Consider the following 19279-nt stretch of genomic DNA (forward strand, 5'->3'; position numbering starts at 1 on the left):
CTGTCTCCCCCCCTCCCAAAAGCCTGTTAAGTGTTAGCAAATATGAATATTATTGGAAATACAAAATGCTGCAGCTAATGTGGAAAACACTTTGACAGTTCTTCAAAAAGTTAAACATGGGATTACCACAAGACGTAGCAATTCTACTCCCAAATATATATATGTGTACTCAAGGAAAATGTCCACATAGAAACTTGCACACAAATGTTTACAGCTACATTATTCATCATAGCCAAAAAGGTAGACACAAAGTCAATGAGATGACTGGATAAACAAATTATTGTCTAGACATATACACAACAGACCATTTATTACTCAGCAATAGAACAGAATGAAATACTGATACACCTACAACTTAGATGAGCCTTGAAAACATTATAATATGGGTGGCGCCTATGGCTCAGTGAGTAGGGCACTGGCCCCATATGCTTCGAGGGTGGTGAGTTTAAACCCGGCCCCGGTCAAACTGCAACAACAACAACAACAAAATAGCCAGGCGTTGTAGTGGGCACCTATAGTCCCAGCCACTTGGGAGGCTGAGGCAAGAGAATCGCCCAAGCCCAAGAGCTGGAGGTTGCTGTGAGCTGTGATGCCACAGCACTCTACTGAGGGCGACAAAGTGAGACTCTGTCTTTAAAAAAAAAAAAGAAAGAAAGAAAAAGAAAGAAACCTGATGTAAAAGGTCACACGTATGTTATTTTGTGAGTGTGATATATTCAGAATAGGTTAATTCAGAGACAAAAAGATTAGAGGTCACCAGAGGACAGGGATAGTGGGAGTGACTGGGTATAGGTAATTTTTCTGTGGGGCTGAAGAACATTCAAAACTAGAGAGTTGGTGGTTGCACGACATTGTGAATATACTAAATGCTACTGAATTATACACTGTAAAATGGTTAACTGTGTCTCAAAGAGCCAGTGGTATGCCCATGTTCATAGCAGCGTCACTCACAATGGCTAAGAAGTGGCAGCAACCCATGTGTACGACAGCAAATGAATGGATAAACAAAATGTGGTACACACGTGCAATGAAACCATATTCAGTCTGAAGGGCAAGGGAATTCTGACACAGGCTGTGACACAGATAAACCTTGAGGACATCACACTAAGTGAAACAAGCCAGTGACAGAAGGATCAATACCCCATGTCAAATGAATTGCTGTCCCCTCTACAAAGTCATACTTCTTGTCCCCATGGGGGAAACAAGGAAGACTGAGCATGCTGTCCCTTCAGCAGGGACCAGGAAAGAAATGCTCTTCATTGGTCTTAGTCTTTGTATTAAGTGTATGGAAGTTAATCTTACTGGATTAGCTATGGCGTACTTGGTACCCACAGCATAGCACAGTGACCACAGTGACCACAGTGACCCACAGCGGTCAGTACTAACACAGCACAGCCTTCTTTCTCCCTGAGTAACTAAGTCTGAGCAAGATACTCCAAGCCTCCAACAGGGCTGACACGTGGGTCAGATGAGAAGGAAGAAAACAGAGCAGATCTAAGGCATGAGAGGGACGTGACCTACTGTTGGTGGTCAATATGGAGAAGGAAGGCCCAGAGCCAAGGATCACAGGCAGCTTCACAGGGCCGTCAGGAGCAGCCCTTAGTGGACAGCCAGCACAAAGGTGTGGATCTCAGTCCTGCAACCTGCAAGGTATTGAATTCTGCCAACAGCCACATAAGCCGGAAATATTCTCTCTTATAGCTTCCAGTAAGGAACACGGCCCTCTTGACTCCTTGATTTTAGCCTAGTGAGATGTGGGTCAGACTTCTGACTCATGGAAATGTAAGAAAACAGACATGGATTACTTTAAGCAAATGGAGGAAAATACATAAAGTTGTACATTATGAGAATTTCACCTCAATTAAAAAAAAACACCTCCAAAAAAGAGACCGATACTACCAGTGATATGCTTTGAAGTAAGACACTAAAGAGTACACCAGCAATAGAAAATACAATCACATTTTATTGAGTTGCACAAACTCCTACGTGTCATCCGTTTATTAGAGGCAGTGGCACAACTGAATTACCTACAGCCCACTGTGATTAAAGCACCATCGTTTCCAAATGTCTCCACATACCTTGGACAGTCTGACTGCATGGGAGTGCTGGGCTGCCTCTAACTGGGACTGGGTGAGCTGCAGATGCTCCTTCAGCAAGTCGATCTCATTCTGGAGCTTGTCAGTCTGCGCCTTTTTCTTATACTCTGCTGCAATAGAAAATCTCATTAAGACACCCACTCTTAAGAAAAGCAGCGGAAAACTTACGGGGTATGATCCTATTGGCAAGACAAAGGAAACTGCTCTTACTTGAGATACTATTACTTCGTTCATGCCACTTGAGCCAATTTTTGCTCTTTGGTGTTTATCTGGAGTGCTTCGTATTTTGGAGCACTGAATTATTTTTAGCAGATTCTTTCAGCCTCTGTGCTGAGGTTAAATTATCCTAGAGGGACCGTGTGAGAGCCCTGTTCAGGGGGCAATAAGGTAACAAGGAATAATCCTGCCTGCTCTGACCTAGTGGCACCCGGGGCTCTTCTTAGAGATGCCTGTCTCAGTCAGAGGAGGGAAGCAACAGCTCTCACTGCAGGAACCACCATGCTCACATCTCTATGGGCACCATCCTTCTGGCCCCCACTGAACATTCCTGAGGACCCCCAAGGCTGCCAGGCTGGCACTGGCATTCCAAATGCAAACTCGGGCCATACTCTATCAACTGGGGCAAAAGTGAGGTACCAGAAAGTTGTAAAAGGAAGCAACAAGTGAAGGGAAGAATACTTATGCACATGTACTTACATGCAGATGTACACATGACTGAATGGGTATACATGTGTCTGTGAGTGCAGACATGAAAGGGATGGAAACCAAAGTAGAAAGTCAGAATCGCAAAGATGACCTGAAGAAATAATACTCATTTCAGAGTCTGAAACCCTCTCTGGAATGAGTATGAGATAGAGTAAGATACTGAAACAGAAGAGAAAGAAGGTCAGTTTCACGCTGAAGAATGACAGATTAATTAAAATATTTCATCTGTTCAACTTTTCCAATAGACTGCTAAATTTTGTCAGTGGTCCAAGGCTTATAAATGGAATTTTATCCCGTTTATTTTGTTTCTACAAATCGTAGCTATTCCTTAAGTAAAGCTATTTACCAGAAATGGGCAGGCATGGAAATAGACTGGCCCAGAATGGAAGGGAACGCAGGCAGTTTCTAACAAGCTAAGTACACATGTCTAGATATTGCAAACATTCAAGATCAGAAGGAGAAACTTCTGTGTGTTACTGTGGCAATCTGCAGAAAGCTTTGATCTGCTAGTGGAGAAGACACTTTACATTCTTTGCTTTTGAGAAATAGTAAGCCACAGAGCCGCCTTCCCTCTCTTCTGCCTTCATCTCCCCTCTATATTCTGGTTCCTATCAGCCCCCAAACACATCTTAGTATCTCCCACGTCAAACAAAACAAAAATTTTCCCTTGGTCCCATGTTTCTGTCCAGATGATAATGTCTCATATCTCTGCTCTCCTTCCTAGGAAATGTTACTGAAATTGATGTCTAGATCCCATAGGCCCAGTGCCCCTTGATTTTCAGCTTGGCTCACTAAAATCAGGCTTTTGTCCCCTGCAGTGCATTGAGCATCAGTGTCGAGGTCACCAACAGCTGTATTCACAACACCAGTAAATTCTCAGTCTTCATCTTAATCTGTGCCTCCAGAACATTTAATACAACTGATCACTGCCTCCTTTTAGAAATCCTTTTCCAGCGTTTCCATGACAACCCACTCCCTAGGCTTCCCTCCTGCCTTGTCAGAGGCTATGGCTCGCTCTTCACTGCTGCTCTTCCTGAGCTCCTGGTGGTGGAAGAGCCTTGGCCTGGCCTCACCATCTTCTCTTATCTTTTGAGGTGATCTTGGCCAGCTCAGCTCTATCTGAATGTGCCTTGGATTTTGAGCTCCAGCCTGGGTCTCCACCTCAAGCTGCAGCCTGCTAGGGCCCACATTTGCACATCTATTTTACGTGTGATGTCAACGTACTCATGGCCAACACAGATTCTCCATTCTTCTTCTTCCTTCAAATGCTTCCCGCCCTAGGAGACACAGCCACCATGCACCCATGCATGGAGAACAGAAACCCAGCACTGTCTGTGCTTCTCCCTCACTGTCACGCTGAGTCACTCCTCCATGGGCTCTGGGCCCACACTCATCCTTTCCATCTTCACCTCCCACCTGCTCTGGACCACTGAAGTCCTGGCTACCAACTCCTTTACCTGCAGCCTCCTCACTCCTCCTATTTCCACCGTCAACTACAGTCTAGTATCCATCCTCAGCCACGGGTGTCATTTTAAGGTCCAGATTAGATTATGCCACCCTGCCTAAAACCCTCCAAGGGCCTCCCATTCCATGCACATTCCAGCCGACGGCCGTCATGGCCTCGTCCCACCTCTCCAGACTTACCACACACCCTGGCCTTGCTCAACACTGCACCAGCCTCCTCTCTGTTCCTCAAATGCACAGCCCTGGTGTCCCCTCACACCACTTACCACTGGCAATCCCTTGGCTTGGGATACTCTTTTCCCAGGTTTTCACCAGACTGGAACCTCCTGATCATTTTGGTCTTAGAACAGATGTTGCCTCTTTGGCGAGGCCTTACAACAGACTCATTCTCTACCCCATTCTTCTGCAACATGATCTTCATCACACTTGTGACTATTAAGAAGGACTTGTTTCCTCAAATGTGTCACCTTGTCCCCCCACCACAATTAGAATGCAAGACTAAGGAGAACAGAACTCCTGTTGTTGCTAACAGCACCCAGTAGGTGCTTGATATTCACCTAATGAATGAACAAGAACTACGATGCTTTCTTTTCAAAAAATTGAGAAATAATGCATTGGACTGTGTCTCATTGTAAAAAGGAAAAAGGGATTGGGCAGCACCTGTGGCTCAGTGGGTAGGGCGCCAGCCCCATATACTGAGGGTTGCAAGTTCAAACCAGGCCCTGGCCAAACTGCAACAAAAAAATTAGCCAGGTGTTGTGGCTGTAGTCCCAGCTACTTGGGAGGCTGAGGCAAGAGAATCGCTTAAGCCCAAGCGTTTGAGGTTGCTGCGGGCTGTGACGCCACAGTACTCTACCAAGGGTGATAAAGTGAGACTGTCTCTACAAAAACAAAAAAAGAAAAAGGAAAAAGGGATCAGAAAGATAACATCTCCAAAACAGAGCCTTTTACTTACCAAAGTGAGAATCTTCAGGGTGGCGCCGCTGAATGTGACTTTGTAGGAAAGCTTGGTTCATAAAGGCCTTGTCACAGAAATGGCACTGAAAAGCAGAGCGCAGCAAATCCAAGGGTCTGCAACAAGAATTTTTCTACCTAATTGCAATTAAAATGCAGGTACTGAGGTAATACCTCTTTGAGGTCTTCTCCCCCAAATACACCATCCTGGCAAGAGAAACTGAGAGCATGACTAAAAAGAGAAATGTAAAACCAGGGCATTCTCCCCAAACAGGACACAAGGCAGTGAAGCCCCTCTAGTGCTTTCTGCTGGACTGCTGGTTCTCACCGCACCACCAACAACTTGTTTGTGACACTCTAGCCATACTATCCTTTTTTCTGTCCCTCAAGCATGCCAACTGCAGAGTCTTTGCATTCACTGTTCCCCCTCCCTGACTTTGCCCAGACCCTCTCCCTATGGCTGGAACCTTCCTGACATTCAAAATGTTGGTTGTGAAGTGGTTGGGCACAGTGGCTCACACCTGCAATCTTAGCACTCTGGGAAGCTAAGGCAGGAGGATTCCCTTAAACTCAGGAGTTCAAGATCAGCCTAAGAGCAAGACCCCATCTCTACTAAAAATAGAAAAACCAGCTGGGTGTTGTCTGTAGTCCCAGCAACTCAGGAGGCTGAGGCAAGAGGATCACTTGAGTCTGAGAGTTTGAAGCTGCTGTGAGCTATGACACTATGGCACTCTACACAGGGCACAGAATGAGATTCTGCCTCAAACACAAAAGTTGTTCATGGAGCACCTTCTTTACTGGGGATGATGACATTATCCTCAATTAAGTCTTCCCTGAAGATTCTCCTGCCAGTCACTGTCATGTCAGATTGTCTTATTTTCATCATTTTATGTCTTACTAGTTAGTATTTTCACATTTTTTTATTTCATTGGTCACCTTTGAGGTACTTCCCTTGGTCTCTGTACTGATTATTCAGCAACAAGGTTATGTACTTTTCCTAGGATGAGTTCATGAACTTAATTATCAGACCAGGTAGGACAACAGTTCTGATGGCCATTCCAGAAAAAGAGTTCCAGTGGGACACAGTATCTCATGCCTGCAATCCTAGCACTCTGGGAGGACAAGGCAGATGGATTGCCTGAGTTCAGGAGTTACAGACCAGCCTGAGCAAGAGCAAGACCCTGTCTCTACTAAAAATCGGAAAACTAGCCAGGCGTGGTGGCAGGTGCCCTTAGTCCCAGCTACTGGGGAGGCTTAGGCAACAGGATTGCTTGAACCTAGGAGTTTGAGGTTGCTGTGAGCTGTGATGACACTGCGGCACTCTACCCAGCATGACAGACTAAAACTCTATCTCAAGAAACAAACACAAACGAACAATAAGGCCCAACTTCTGCAACTGTTGTTATGTCTCTTAACTCTTTTTTAATCTATAGGTCTCCCCTCAGCCTCTTTTTTTCCTTGCGGTTCTTATGCAGAAGGGACCAAAGCTTGACATACAGTTTCTCCCAGCGTGGATTTTGCAGTTTTCATCTCTGCTATGTCGGTTAATATGCTCTTCGTTTACCTTACTGCCTCACTCTTAACCAGTCTAGCTGCATCTAGACTTTAGGCTTCGGTTTCTAAAACCAACATTCTGTCATATTTCTCTGCAAATGCATTTCAGAGAATCCTTAGAGCATTTCTTAGGTGCAAGACAACTGCTCTGATTCACCCAGAGGACGTAAAGGACTCCCTACATGGACTCCAGGGCTGTTCCCAGCACTGCAAAGGAGAGGAGGAAGAAGCCCAGCTTCCCTCACTCTCCAGCCCCACCTGAACATACACATGTAGCCAGAAGGGGCCCTAACAACACGTTCCATCTGATACTGGCTCTTTCCAACCTCCAATTCCCTCAGCTACAGCAAACAGGAGCTTGGGACATCCAGCCATGGAGGCACTGCCACTCTCTCAGCAGCACTCTGGGAGGCTGAGGCGGGTGGATTGCTTGAGCTCAGGAGAAGAAGAGCAAGACCCCATCTCTATCAAAAATAGAAAAACTAGCCAGGAGTGGTGGTGGGTAACTATATTCCCAGCTACTCAGGAGACTGAGGCAAGAGGAATTCTTGAGCCCAAGAGTCTTGAGGTTGCTGTGAATATGAGGATACCAAAGCACTCTACCCAAGGCAACAGAGTGAGAACTGTCTCCAATAAAGAAATAAAGAGAGAGTACACAGACAAGCAGTGATTTCCTCTGGGAATGGAAGGAGGGAAATTATTTATAAAATGTTTTAAATATTGTATAACTTTCCTCAGAAGAATGATGAAAATACAGTGTAATATTAACATGAGTTAAACCTAGGAGGCAGGTATACAGTGTCTCTTACATTAGTTTATGTGCTTTTTCATGTTTATAATATTCCATTATTAGCTTTACTTAAAAATGAATGAGGTTTTTCTTTTAAAAGCCCCCACATACCAGAATTCACTATATAGCTGTTTTAATTTTTCTGTATGTTTTAATTTTCTAGAAGTAAAATGTTGAAGGAAAAACCCCTACACGTTGCCGTCCCTAACCCCTTACACATTTAAGGCACACACACAACACACACACACACATCCATAACAACGAAAAAGAAAGCCTTTAAGAAGCCGACATCTTTAATTTTTTCAGTCTCAGCTACCTGATTCTTGGGATTTCTTGAAGCAAAGGGGAATGGAGGCAAAGAGAAGTGATATGAGAATGAAATCATGATTTCTAAAAGGTAAAACTGGTAACACAGTGGGCCCCATCGTTGTGCAATGACCAACTCCAGGGTTTTGATTTTCTGTCTAGGGGGAGAGATGAAAACTGAGATGATGGCCGGAATATCACATTCATTTTGTAATAAGTCAGTTTTGGTATCTGTTATGCCATAAAACACTTCTTCCCTCACTCCCAGGTTTCAGCTAAAACATTTAACAACTGGCTACATGCCAAGCACTGCTTCTGAAGCAGGGACTAACTCATTCAATCCCCATCAAAAGCTGCCATGAGGTAAGTACAATTACTATTTAAATTCCAGAGTAGAAACTGAGGTATAGAGAGGTCCAACGACCTATCAAAGTCTAGCAGTTGAAAGAGTAGTAGGGATGAGATCTGAACCCACTAGATCCTAGAGTCCTTTCTCATAACCTTTCCCGGTCTAGGCAGGAGCGCACGAGCCAACTCTGGTACCTGGAAGAGCTCTCCCCGACTCAGGTTCACAGGACAGCCATGCACCAGCCAAGCCAGAACAAAAACAGGCCACAGATGGAACAGTCCCTCAGTAAATAAGCAATTCACACCCTCTTTTAAACACCTGATAGTCTCTTTTTAAGTTAAGGGATAAATGCTCTAAAAGTGGACACAAAGATCCTCAAAATATCTACCTGGTGGCTCGGCGCCTGAGGCTCAAATGGCTAAGACACCAGCCACATACACCTGAGCTGGCAGGTTCGAATCCAGCCTGGGCCTGCTAAATGACAACAGCTGCAACCAAAAAATAGCTGGGCATTGTGGCAGGCGCCTGTTGTCCCAGTTACTTGAGAGGCGGAGGCAGGAGAATCACTTGAGCCCAGGATCTGGAGGTTGCTGTGAGCTGAGATGTAACGGCACTCTACCCGGGACCAGGGCAATAGCTTGAGGCTCCATCTCCAAAAAACCCCAAAACACTACCTGGTGCCAAGTTTCCTCCCGGGGCCCCAGCTTGCAGTATTTGTATTTGGACAGCCCCTTTTACCAAACATTTTCCTGTAGAGCATGGTTTCTGCTGCCATCTGAAAGGTGTGGTCTGCCTCTTAACAGCAGAGATTCCTCACTCTATACCTTCTGAATCAGAATCTCTGAAGTTGGGGGGCCGGGTAAGCAAATATAAGATGCTCTGGGAAAGACAGAAGTATGATGAATTGCTGAGTATTGGCCACCAAACACATCTTCCAGTAAAGGTAAATACCATACTCGCCAAACAAAAATGGTCTGCAGACCAAATTCAGCCTATTGGGTGCCACTGTGCAACCCCTGCTTTAAAAGGTCATAATTTCTACTATATATTTCTATTAAAAGGTCACTATTTCTACTCAAAACAAGAAAAACATACTTATTTACTCCTAATTAAAACTGGAGTAGCTAAAATGGAATTGAGAAAAATAAAAAAAAATTTAAAAATGGAATTCTGAGACCAAACCTAAAAGGTAAGCTACTCCTAGTGTCCCCATTTTCCACATAAGGAAACTGAAGTTTAGAAGTTAAATGGCTTGCTCAGGGGACAGCCAGGATCCAAACCCAGACAGTCAAACTCTGGAATTGTTACCCACCATGACAAGTCACTTAACAGAGAACAGAGTGTACCTGTATTACACTAAGGAGGAAATGGTGCTGTAGTCACACCTGCCAGTTTGAGGTCACACTCTGAGTGTGACACATAGTCAACACAGCCATTAGGAGTCCATGGAGTTATCAGGAGTTGGCAAGTGTCACTCATTTAATAAAGTCGAGTCATTACCTCTTTATCCTTATATAGCATTCGTATTTAAAAATCTTCTAACAGCTATTTCTATGGTAATCAAAGAAATAAGAAAATTTAAACATAAAATTTCTATATGCTAGAGGTTTTAATCTTTCACTAGATGACTACCAAAGCTAGAGTATAATAAACATTTTTAAAATGTCTAAATAGAACCCATTCTATTCATTGTATAAGAGAAAAAAGTCAATTTTTAAACTGCATTTATAAATCAAATAGGCAGTAAGTAATGTCAAGTATCATTTGAAGATTAGACCTCAAGGTTGTCTATCAAAGGCCAAGCCTTAAGTCCTTCTAAAACTGTTCTTTCCCAACTTACACACACTTTCAGCACTCCTGCTGGGTCAGTCCTAAGCATGCTAACACCATTTTCTCTGCCCTAAACCCAGTTCTCCAGCAATCAGGCATGCTTCTGCTCCACTATTCCTCAATCCACTGAGGTCTTCTTTTTTTTTAATTTTAATTTTTACTTTTACTCTATTGCCCACGTAGAGTGCTGTGGCATCTTAGCTCACAGCAACCTCAAACTCTTAGGCTCAAGCCATCCTCTTGCCTCAGCCTCCCCAGTAGCTGGGACTACAGGTGCTGGCCACAATGTCCAGCTATTTTTTTTTTTTTTTAGTAGAGACAGGGGTGGGGAGAGGCTGTGGTGTCCTCTCTCAGGCTGGTCTGGAACTCCTAAACTCAAGAGATTCACCTGCTTGGCCTTCCAGAGGGTCAGGATTACAAGTGTGAGCCACCACAACCAGCCCACTGAGGCCTTTTAAACCATACTTAGCCAAAAGGACTAGAAAGCATGGTGTGAAACTAATCTCACCAATTTGTTGCTTACTTCAATATTGGTAAAGAATGTTGGTAAAGAACAATGTGTATGCCTTTTGTACTTCCTCCAACCAATTGATGTAACGGATATACATTGGTTTCCGTTATATTCAAAAATTGCAATATTTATGGTATCTTAGGTTCAATGTCTAGTCCATAACCGTTGGAGATGAAGACCAACGAAAATGTCTCATTCTTTAAATATCCCTATGTAAGTGAATGTTCTGGTCCTTAGGAAATATACAAATTCAAATGTTTAGGAGGCTGAAATGGTTGAAATGAGTGAAATGGCTGAAAAGCAACAGTAATATGTATACAGAAGTAGAGGAAGTGTGGTGAATGTTAATAATTGGTGAATCTGGGTGAAAGGTATATGAAAATTATTTGTACTCTTCTGGTAACTTTTCTAACAGTTTGAAAACATTCCAAAATCGTACAAAATGAGAAAAGCCCCCCCAAATTCAAACATTCCAGATCGTGTGGGGGCTGACCTCAACAGCCATTGGGACATGACACTGATTTTTCATGACATCGATTAGGAGGAGGAAAAGTTTCAACAACCAGTATTTAGAGGACTTCAATAAAACACTGCTGACAACGTTAGTTGCTTAATTATTAAACCCCTGTTGGCTGCAGAAGGTATTGAACCATGTCATTTGTTGGTTAGAATGGCTGTTTTTGCTTAAATATGCTGTGTCTTCTGATACACAGAAATCTTTAAGAAGAAATAGTGGTGCTATATAGGAAAGGCCTCTCAAATGGGAACTGTATTTTTTTTTTTTTTTTGAGACAGAGCCTCAAGCTATCACCCTGGGTAGAGTGTCTGTGGCATCATAGCTCACAGCAACCTCCAACTCCTGGGCTCAAGCACGTCTCCTGCCTCAGCCTCCCAAGTAGCTGGGACCACAGGTGCTGCCACAACGCCAGACTATTTTTTGGTTGCAGCTGTCATTGTTTGCTGGGCCCAGGCTGGATTCGAACCTGCCACCTTAGGTGTATGTGGCTGGCACCTTAGCCACTTGAGCCACAGGCGCTGAGCTGGGAACTGTATTGTTTACTGAATTACAAATCATGCTCACAGCGCAGAGTCCCACCTGGTAATAGCTGGCTTTGGCCTCGATCATCAGCTGCTGGGTGGAGATCATCTTCTTCCTGCGTCTGCACTCCTCCTTGAGCAGCTTGAGCTCCCCAGCCTGCTTGGCGATCAGCTTCTTGCACTGCTCGCCCTCCCCGTGGCTCAGGTGCAGTCGCTCCTCCAGGGCGTGCAGCTGTGAGGTGAGGAACTCCTGCGAGTGCAGCAGGTACTCGATGGTGAGCTGCGCCAGGCGGATGAGCTTCAGCAGCACCGGGTCCACGCCAGACTGGCAGTGCGGGCACTTCTCATCCTCCAGCTTGCAGAAGGTGATGTTCATGATGTTCTCCTGCAGCGTCAGCACGTCCACTGCCCCCGCCACCTTGTCCACGTCGATGGCGCTCAGCCGCCTCCAGTCCACGCTCTCCAGCCGCGGCCGGAACTGGAAGAAGGGCATGGGGCCCGAAGCCGCGCTGGGGGGTATAAAGGCCATGGATGAGGCGCCCCCGGCGGCCACAGGGACGTCGGGGCCCTCCGGACAGCCGCCGAGCGGGTAGTAGACGTGCTTCTGGAAGGGCTGCGAGAGAAAGAGAGCGCGGCGGGAGGCGGGGGTGGGAGGAGGCAGGGATAGGGAGCGGGGGATGCCCTCGGGCCTGGGTGGATCGTCCCCCCCGAAGTCCGGCTACTCCGGGAGGGCAGCCCGGCCCCCCGCCTCTTACCATGCTTGCAAGCCAATCCACTGCTCTGCTTGCACCGGAGAAGCGGGGCGGTCTAGTCTACCGGTCGGGTCCGCCTCGAAGGCCGCCGCCGCCACACCCCTCGGGAGCTGGATGAGGCCGGCGGCGGCGGCGGCGGCGGCCTAAGGTCTGGGCGTCCAGGACGTTGCTATGGCAGCGCCCAAGTCCGAACCGAGCAAAGGGCACTCCGCGCGGTCAGCGTGCGCCCAGGGCCCTGCGGGACCAGAAGAGATCTCGTGGAGGCGCCTGAGTGCGCACATCCCCTCACCCGGAAAGGTCACCTCCTGGGCGCTGGCTCCCCGGGGATCACCCTACCCTCCCTGGCCTTTAGGGCTGTCCACTCTAAGTCCCTAAGGCAGGCGTGGTGAGCTACATTTCTGGGAACTTTGGATCCTAGATACGGTACCATCCTCTGCTTATTCACTCCTGTCCACACCCTAGGTTTTGAAATTAGAAATATCTGTCCATCCTCAGTTCTTACATACACCTTCGAGAAGGTCAAGTAGTAAAGCCATATAAAATTAAATGAGGTGGAGGGAGACTGGCTGCAAATGGGAATGAGGAAAGTTCTGGAATAACAGAAATGTTCTGTTTCAATTGCGGTGTTGACTACCTGGGTATATACCATTTGTCAAAATTCATCGAATTGTACACTTAAAAATTAAGGGTTCATCTTGGGTATTATACCTCAAACACGTTTACAAAATTGAATGTGTAGTTAACCATATTCGATGGCAGGCTTTGTAAATTTCTTACATCCGAGACACTTTTTAAACAGTGCCCTTCTTCCTCTACGGGTTGGGAGCCTAAATAACAACATTTTGATAAAAGTACAAACCAAAAACCACCCCCATATGTGCAGTGCTTGTCTTTCAAAGAGAGTATATTCTCCGCATACTGAAGATGAAAACAGATGGGAGAGGGGGAAGGAGATTTAATCACCACCTTTACCATCATCAAGCATTACAAGGCCACGGTATTTACCTTACAAACTTGGCCGGGGGCTGCATTCTGTTTTCTGGAGAAGCTAAAATATTTCTAGCAGCATAGACCTCAGGCCTCTCATTCTGTGGGCCTTCTGGGGGCCACCAGTGGTTACCACAGGGATCAGTAAACTGAGGAAAAGCCAGATTTTCCTCAATCCACGGGGGAGTCCCGGCTTGGACAAACCATCAGGAAAACTTTTTTCTTTCCTAACAGTCAAACATATGAACAGAAGAAAGGAAAGTAACAATTCAGAGTAACTGGAAGCAAAGTGCTAATATCAGATATTTTTAGCACTCTCCAGATATTGTGAACTAGAAACAAACCCACACGAAAGTATCCAGGAAATAAAATATGCACTTCCAATGGCTTCTACAAATCAAACTTCCAAATAATTTTTAATGAGCCTTTAAATTAAAAAGAACTATTAACGATTCACTGCAGCCTAGCATAAAAGTCTAAAAGACAGAGAGCGTTCAAAGACTTAGTCTTCTTCCATTTACTTGCTGCCTGATGCAAGGCAAATTACGTTGCCCCTAGGCCTCGGTTTCCCCTTCAGAACACTGACCTGGTAGGTCTGTGGTCTCTGGGCTCCATCCACTGGGCTGCAGGGTCTGCGGGAGCAAGGGCCGTGGTCTCTCTCGCTCACCAATATATCCCCCAGTACCTATCACAGGACAGGCACAGAGAAAGCATTCAGAATTTGCCGAGTAACCACGTGAATAAAGCAACGTGGAATGAATTAGGCGTTTGGTTAAGGAAATACCAGCTCCTGGTCCCTTATCCCTCCTATTTCGCTGTCTCTGGCCTGTTAGAGACCATTAAGCTCTGGGACAAGAGCTGAATGTGGGGGCGGCCTGCGTGTCCCGTAGCGGTCTTAGCCCGGAGGCGCACTGGCAGAGGCAGAGGCGCTCATCCCGGTTTGCCGCCACCACTAGCTGGGGAAACCAAACTGTTGGCCACTCTTGCCTACTTCGGTGGAATCTCGGTAACAAGATGGCCGGAACAGGAAAGAGGGGGCACGCTTTTCCGATCCCTCCACCCCTCATCCCGGTCAGGGCCCCCAGCCTTGCGTGGCGCCTCCCGTCCCGGGCGCATGGCACTGCCGGCCAGCCGAACCCGCAGAAACAAAGGCCGAAAGACGCGGGCTCCTCTGGGGCCTGGGCGTCGCTCCTTAGAAGGCAAACAGGGAGTAGGGACTGCGGTGGCCACGCCAGACGAATATGCGGCGGCTCCGCTCGCAGCCAGCAGAGGCGGGTACTGAGATGCCCAGTCTGTCACCAGCTCCCTTGAGCGGCTAGCGCATCCCCGGTCACGGCTCACCCCAGCTGCGCGCTCCTGGCGGAGGCCGGGCGCTGCAGGCGGACGGGGGCGACACAGGGGACCCAGGGCAGGGCGCTGCTGGCGCGGGCAGGGCCCGCGGAGGCCGAGAAGCAGCAGAGCTCTAAGAGGCGGGCCGGCTCCTTCTTGCAGGGCGCAGGATGCAACGTGTCTCGCTAGGGCAAGTTGTGGCGAGACGGATCGTCTGGCGCAGCTCTGGGTTCTCCCAGGCTCCAGGCCGCGGGCGACTTGAGATCCCCCACCCCCCACCCGCCCCCTTCCCCGCGGTGATCTCCCTGTGGCCTCTTCCCTCGGCTCCCAGGCTCCTCTGGCAGCTGGGCGGGACCGCGCGGATCTAGACCGCAGCGCTAAAATGCGCTCCACCAATCCGGCAGCTGGCGCAGACACGTGGTGCCCGGGCGCTCTCTGTTGCTGGCGCGGGATGCTCACCCCGGGAAGGCTTTTCGAAGAGAAACAAGATTGGCTCCTGCACGGCGGTTGACTTGGCCCTCCACAACCAATTCCCCAGCAGGGGCATTATATGATTTCTTCGGAGAGGCGTTTTAATCGCAGAAGTCTGCAGATGCCAGGGACCTTGTTTGAAGAGGCTGTTTAACGCAGCCCTGCATCTGGATGACGTGGAAAATGATATTAGGGACTTTTAATCAAAGCACTCTAGGATCTAAACTCAGTTAGGTTTCCTCATCCCTGTTAATGCCCACTTTCAAATGAAAAAGCACAGACCAGACCTCTGCTGATAGAAAATTAGGCAGCGGGAGTTGGGGAGAGATGTCGTCGGCCAGGAGTAGCGTTCTTTTTCCTTTAACCTAAAATTGGAACAAGTGCTCTGACAGGGGCAAACTTCAGAATTTTTAAATAACGAGTAATCCAGAAAGTATGTATACAACATTTTAGCAACCGAGAAGATTGGTACCTCTTTTGCAAAATCTGAGTTTCTGTGGTGGCAAAAAATAATTCTTAAATTAGAAAGGAGTAGCTGCAGAATTTTTACTAGGCAACATATCATTTCACAAGTGACTTCCCTGGTTCTTCAATCAACCTCATATTCATATACTTTAGCACAAGATTGTATTTAAACGTACTTGTGTTGAATTCCTTGCTTTAGCTTTATTACTAGTCATAAGGCCTAGGATAGCCATGGTGGGATTTTAAATTTAACTAATTTTAAAATGCTTGGAATTTGAAAGAATATTCAGGATCCCCATAAAAATCCTTTCAATACTATCAGTAAAAATTTCAGGATAAAAAGTTCAGGCACTAGGAGGTAGATAGGGCCATTGCTTTGCAAAATCTATGCTCTATAGCCCTCTGTGTGTGTGACAGCGGCATACTTAATATTATATGATGACACGACATTTGAATATCATGTATTCCCATTTCCCTACTGTCAGTGTGTTACTGCACAGATGTAGCATCAGAATAAATAAGATGAACCAATTTCCTTTGGCATAGCCTAGCAGCCGCCATACATTCTTGATCCTTTGCATAAACCACTTCTTAGACCAACTGTCATATTAAACACGTTTTTAAATATTGAGGCATTTGTCTTGTCCTATTAGAACTTCATACTCCAGCATGCTGAGCATGTAGTAAATCCTCAGATAAATCTTTGTCTTTTCAAGAAAGAAATGATCCTAAAAAGAGAAATAAAGACATTGGCGGACATTAAGCATTTTGTATAGTAATTAAAACATTGTAGCTGAATTTACCTCAAGTATTTGTTTCTATTTTTCTTGTTTGAAAATAGAAAGTTTTAGAAAGTGAAAATTACACTGGGGCAGGCAATTAGATGATTAACATGTTATCTAGTTATTAAACATTGCCAAGTTTTATAGGAATAAAATCAAGATTAGATACTCAAAGTGGGACCATGAGACAAAATAATTAATAGGTATTGAACCAGATAATACATGGAATTTCTGTCCTTCTTTATCACCTTCATACTAAAGGACATTAGTGAGGTATTATCTAATTGTTTATTAACTATTTTGCCTCATATTCTCACTTTGGATATCTAATCTTGGTTTTATATATACATGTATAGTTTAAAGAATAATAATAAAATGAACACCAGTATATCCCAGGTTAAGCAGCATTTAGAAGCCACCCTCTGCATGTCTACAATCATTCCTCTCCATCCTCCCAGAGATAACTAGCGTCCTAAGTGTTGGGGAAATCATTCCCCTGCATTTTGACACTAGGTGTCTATTTCTAAATATTCTGTTACTTACTTTTGAAACACTGAAGAGCAAGCAGCTGTGTAAGGCTTAGTTAGATGAGTATCTGGGTTGGTACCACCTTGAAACAGGCCCTTAAGAAAATTCCAAGGAGAGTGGCTCCTGCAGCTCAGTGAGTAGGGTGCTGGCTCCATATACCGAGGGTGGTGGGTTCAAACCCAGCCCTGGCCGAACTGCAACAAAAAAAAATAGCTAGGCGTTGTAGCAGGTGCCTGTAGTCCCAGATACTCCGGAGGATGTGGCAAGAGAACCGCCTAAGCCCAACAGCTGGAGGTTGCTGTGAGCTGTGACACTACAGTACTCTACTAGGGGCGACAAAGTGAGACTCTGTCTCTTAAAAAAAAAGAAAAGAAAACTCCAAGGAGCTAAGGGACCAGGCTGTCCCATAGCCTGTGCCCCTTTTAGACCATGTTCCTACTACCTGAATTCCAGATTTTCTGTACAAACAGTCCAAGCCAACTTCCACAGTCTTTGTGAGAGGCTTCCTCGGGTCCACCTTCTCAAAGGTGGACTGTGCTGCTTCTGGTTAGACCCATGGGGTGGCCACAGGCAGCAGTTTGCAAGAGGTATTGAAGAAGAGTAAACATTTGGGCTGGAGGATACACTGGAGGATACACAGATGTGTATCCTCGTTGGTTGGGAGGGTGCCAGGGTGGAAGCAGAAGGGGGATGTGCCTGGGAGCCTGACTGAGAGTTCAGGAATTCTAACCGCAAACCTGGCCTTGCAGCCTCAGATTCTTTTGGTAAGCAAGTAAGATTCTAGTAGGAAGAAGGGCCACAACTTGCTCAGCCTGGATTGGGTGGCAAAGGAAGAAACCTGGTGTCGTATGATATGTAGACCTTCATTTGCACTTTTGAGCCAGGTCCAGCGTATGTCAGAGCCAGGCCTCTTCTGGTTGTAGTTTATTAGCCATCAGGAAAATGTTAGCATGAGTGAGTCCTATTCATGGGGCTGATCATATCAAGGAAGGAGACTGATAACACAATAGAAATATGACGTGAAAAGACTGCACTTTTGTTGTTGTTGTTGTTGTTGTTATTGTTGTTTGTTTGTTTCTGGTTTTGGGTTCACGCTGGCCTATACCAAGTTCTGAGGAGATGGTTAAAGCACAACTTTTCTGTGGTTGAAGAGTGCCCTTAGCTGTTCTACGCAGCAGGACCTAGAGGGCAGCGCAGGAACTGCACCCAGATATGGGCCAGGCAAACCAGAACAGTGTTTTATTTTCCAGTTCAAACCAGCATTATTCACAGTAGCCAAAAGGCAGAACCAACTCAAATGTCCATCAACAGGTATGAATGGCTAAACAAACAGTGGTATAGCCATACTATGGAGTATTATTTAGCCTTTAAAATGAATGAAATTCTTGTAAAGAATGTAGCATCTACACATGCTACAACATGGATAAACCTTGAAGATACTATGCTAAGTGAAGGAAGCCAGGTGCAAAAGGTCAAATATTGCATGATTCCATTTGTATGAAGTTTCCAGAATGGGTAAATCTGAAGACTGTTATATTATTGATATATAAATGAGCCAAAAAATTGTCCTTTTACATTGCTTATATGTTTTTCACTTCTTAGGCAAGGATCGTTGGCTCAAAAGCCCAAAATGTAAATGTTTTCATATCCAATTGCTTTAAAATAGCCCCAGTAAGCATACCTTTAGCCATTTAGAGCTTTGCATACCCCACACAACTGCACAACATTGACTAACCATTGATAAGACAACCTTGGACCTATTAATGACCTGAAGCCATGGCTACCCTCAGAGCTCTTTGACCCAGAGATTCTCCACCTTGCTGTAGAGTGACTTCACCTAGTCACGTAACCCCCTCTTTCCTGGGGAGTTCCCTTACCTTCCTCCCTTTTGGGTGGCGACCCCCATGTCAGTATCTCTAGAAGGTCTCCTGTGGTTTAGGTGAGGGAGGTCCCCTCTTACAGCTGGAGATCCTGTCAAAGTGCTACCTACCTAAAGCTCCTTGGATGCCACTGCCACCTTGTGGTAGTGTCTTTTTCCTTTTGGTGCTAATTAACTCAATAGTGATACAAAACACGGATTAGCAGTTGCCAGGACCTGGGGGAAATGAGAAGTAACTGCTATGGGTACAGAGTTTTCTTTTGTGATGAAAATGTTTTAGAACCACATAGAGGTGGGGGTTGTACAATACTGTGAATACCAAATGTCACTGAATGTTTCACTTTAAAAGGCTTCATTTTGATGTTTCATCTTGTATTTTATTAAACTCATCTCAATTTTTAAAAAACAAAACAGGTGATAGATTGGCAGCAGATCTTAGTGACAACAGAATTCAACCTATCTCTTGAGTTACTCTACTACAATCTGCCC

At 45.7% G+C, this 19279-nt stretch overlaps 1 protein-coding gene across 1 annotated transcript in view; it reads right to left on the minus strand.

Moving 5' to 3' along the window:
- DZIP1 (DAZ interacting zinc finger protein 1) overlaps positions 1-14961 on the minus strand; it is a 54797-nt gene extending 39836 nt beyond the window's left edge. Inside the window, exons 1-7 of the mRNA XM_003789578.2 lie at positions 14678-14961; positions 13923-14021; positions 13355-13563; positions 12353-12584; positions 11656-12210; positions 5221-5305; positions 2079-2203 (exon numbers count right to left, since the gene is read on the minus strand). Of these exons, the coding sequence (XP_003789626.1) occupies positions 2079-2203; positions 5221-5305; positions 11656-12210; positions 12353-12355 (768 nt within the window). The 5' untranslated portion in view covers positions 12356-12584; positions 13355-13563; positions 13923-14021; positions 14678-14961. The remainder of the gene's footprint in view (positions 1-2078; positions 2204-5220; positions 5306-11655; positions 12211-12352; positions 12585-13354; positions 13564-13922; positions 14022-14677) is intronic.
- Positions 14962-19279: the final 4318 nt, after the last annotated feature.

This window comes from Otolemur garnettii, unplaced genomic scaffold, assembly GCF_000181295.1.
Source record: "Otolemur garnettii isolate 467f Iridium unplaced genomic scaffold, OtoGar3 scaffold00034, whole genome shotgun sequence".
Lineage (NCBI taxonomy): Eukaryota > Metazoa > Chordata > Mammalia > Primates > Galagidae > Otolemur > Otolemur garnettii.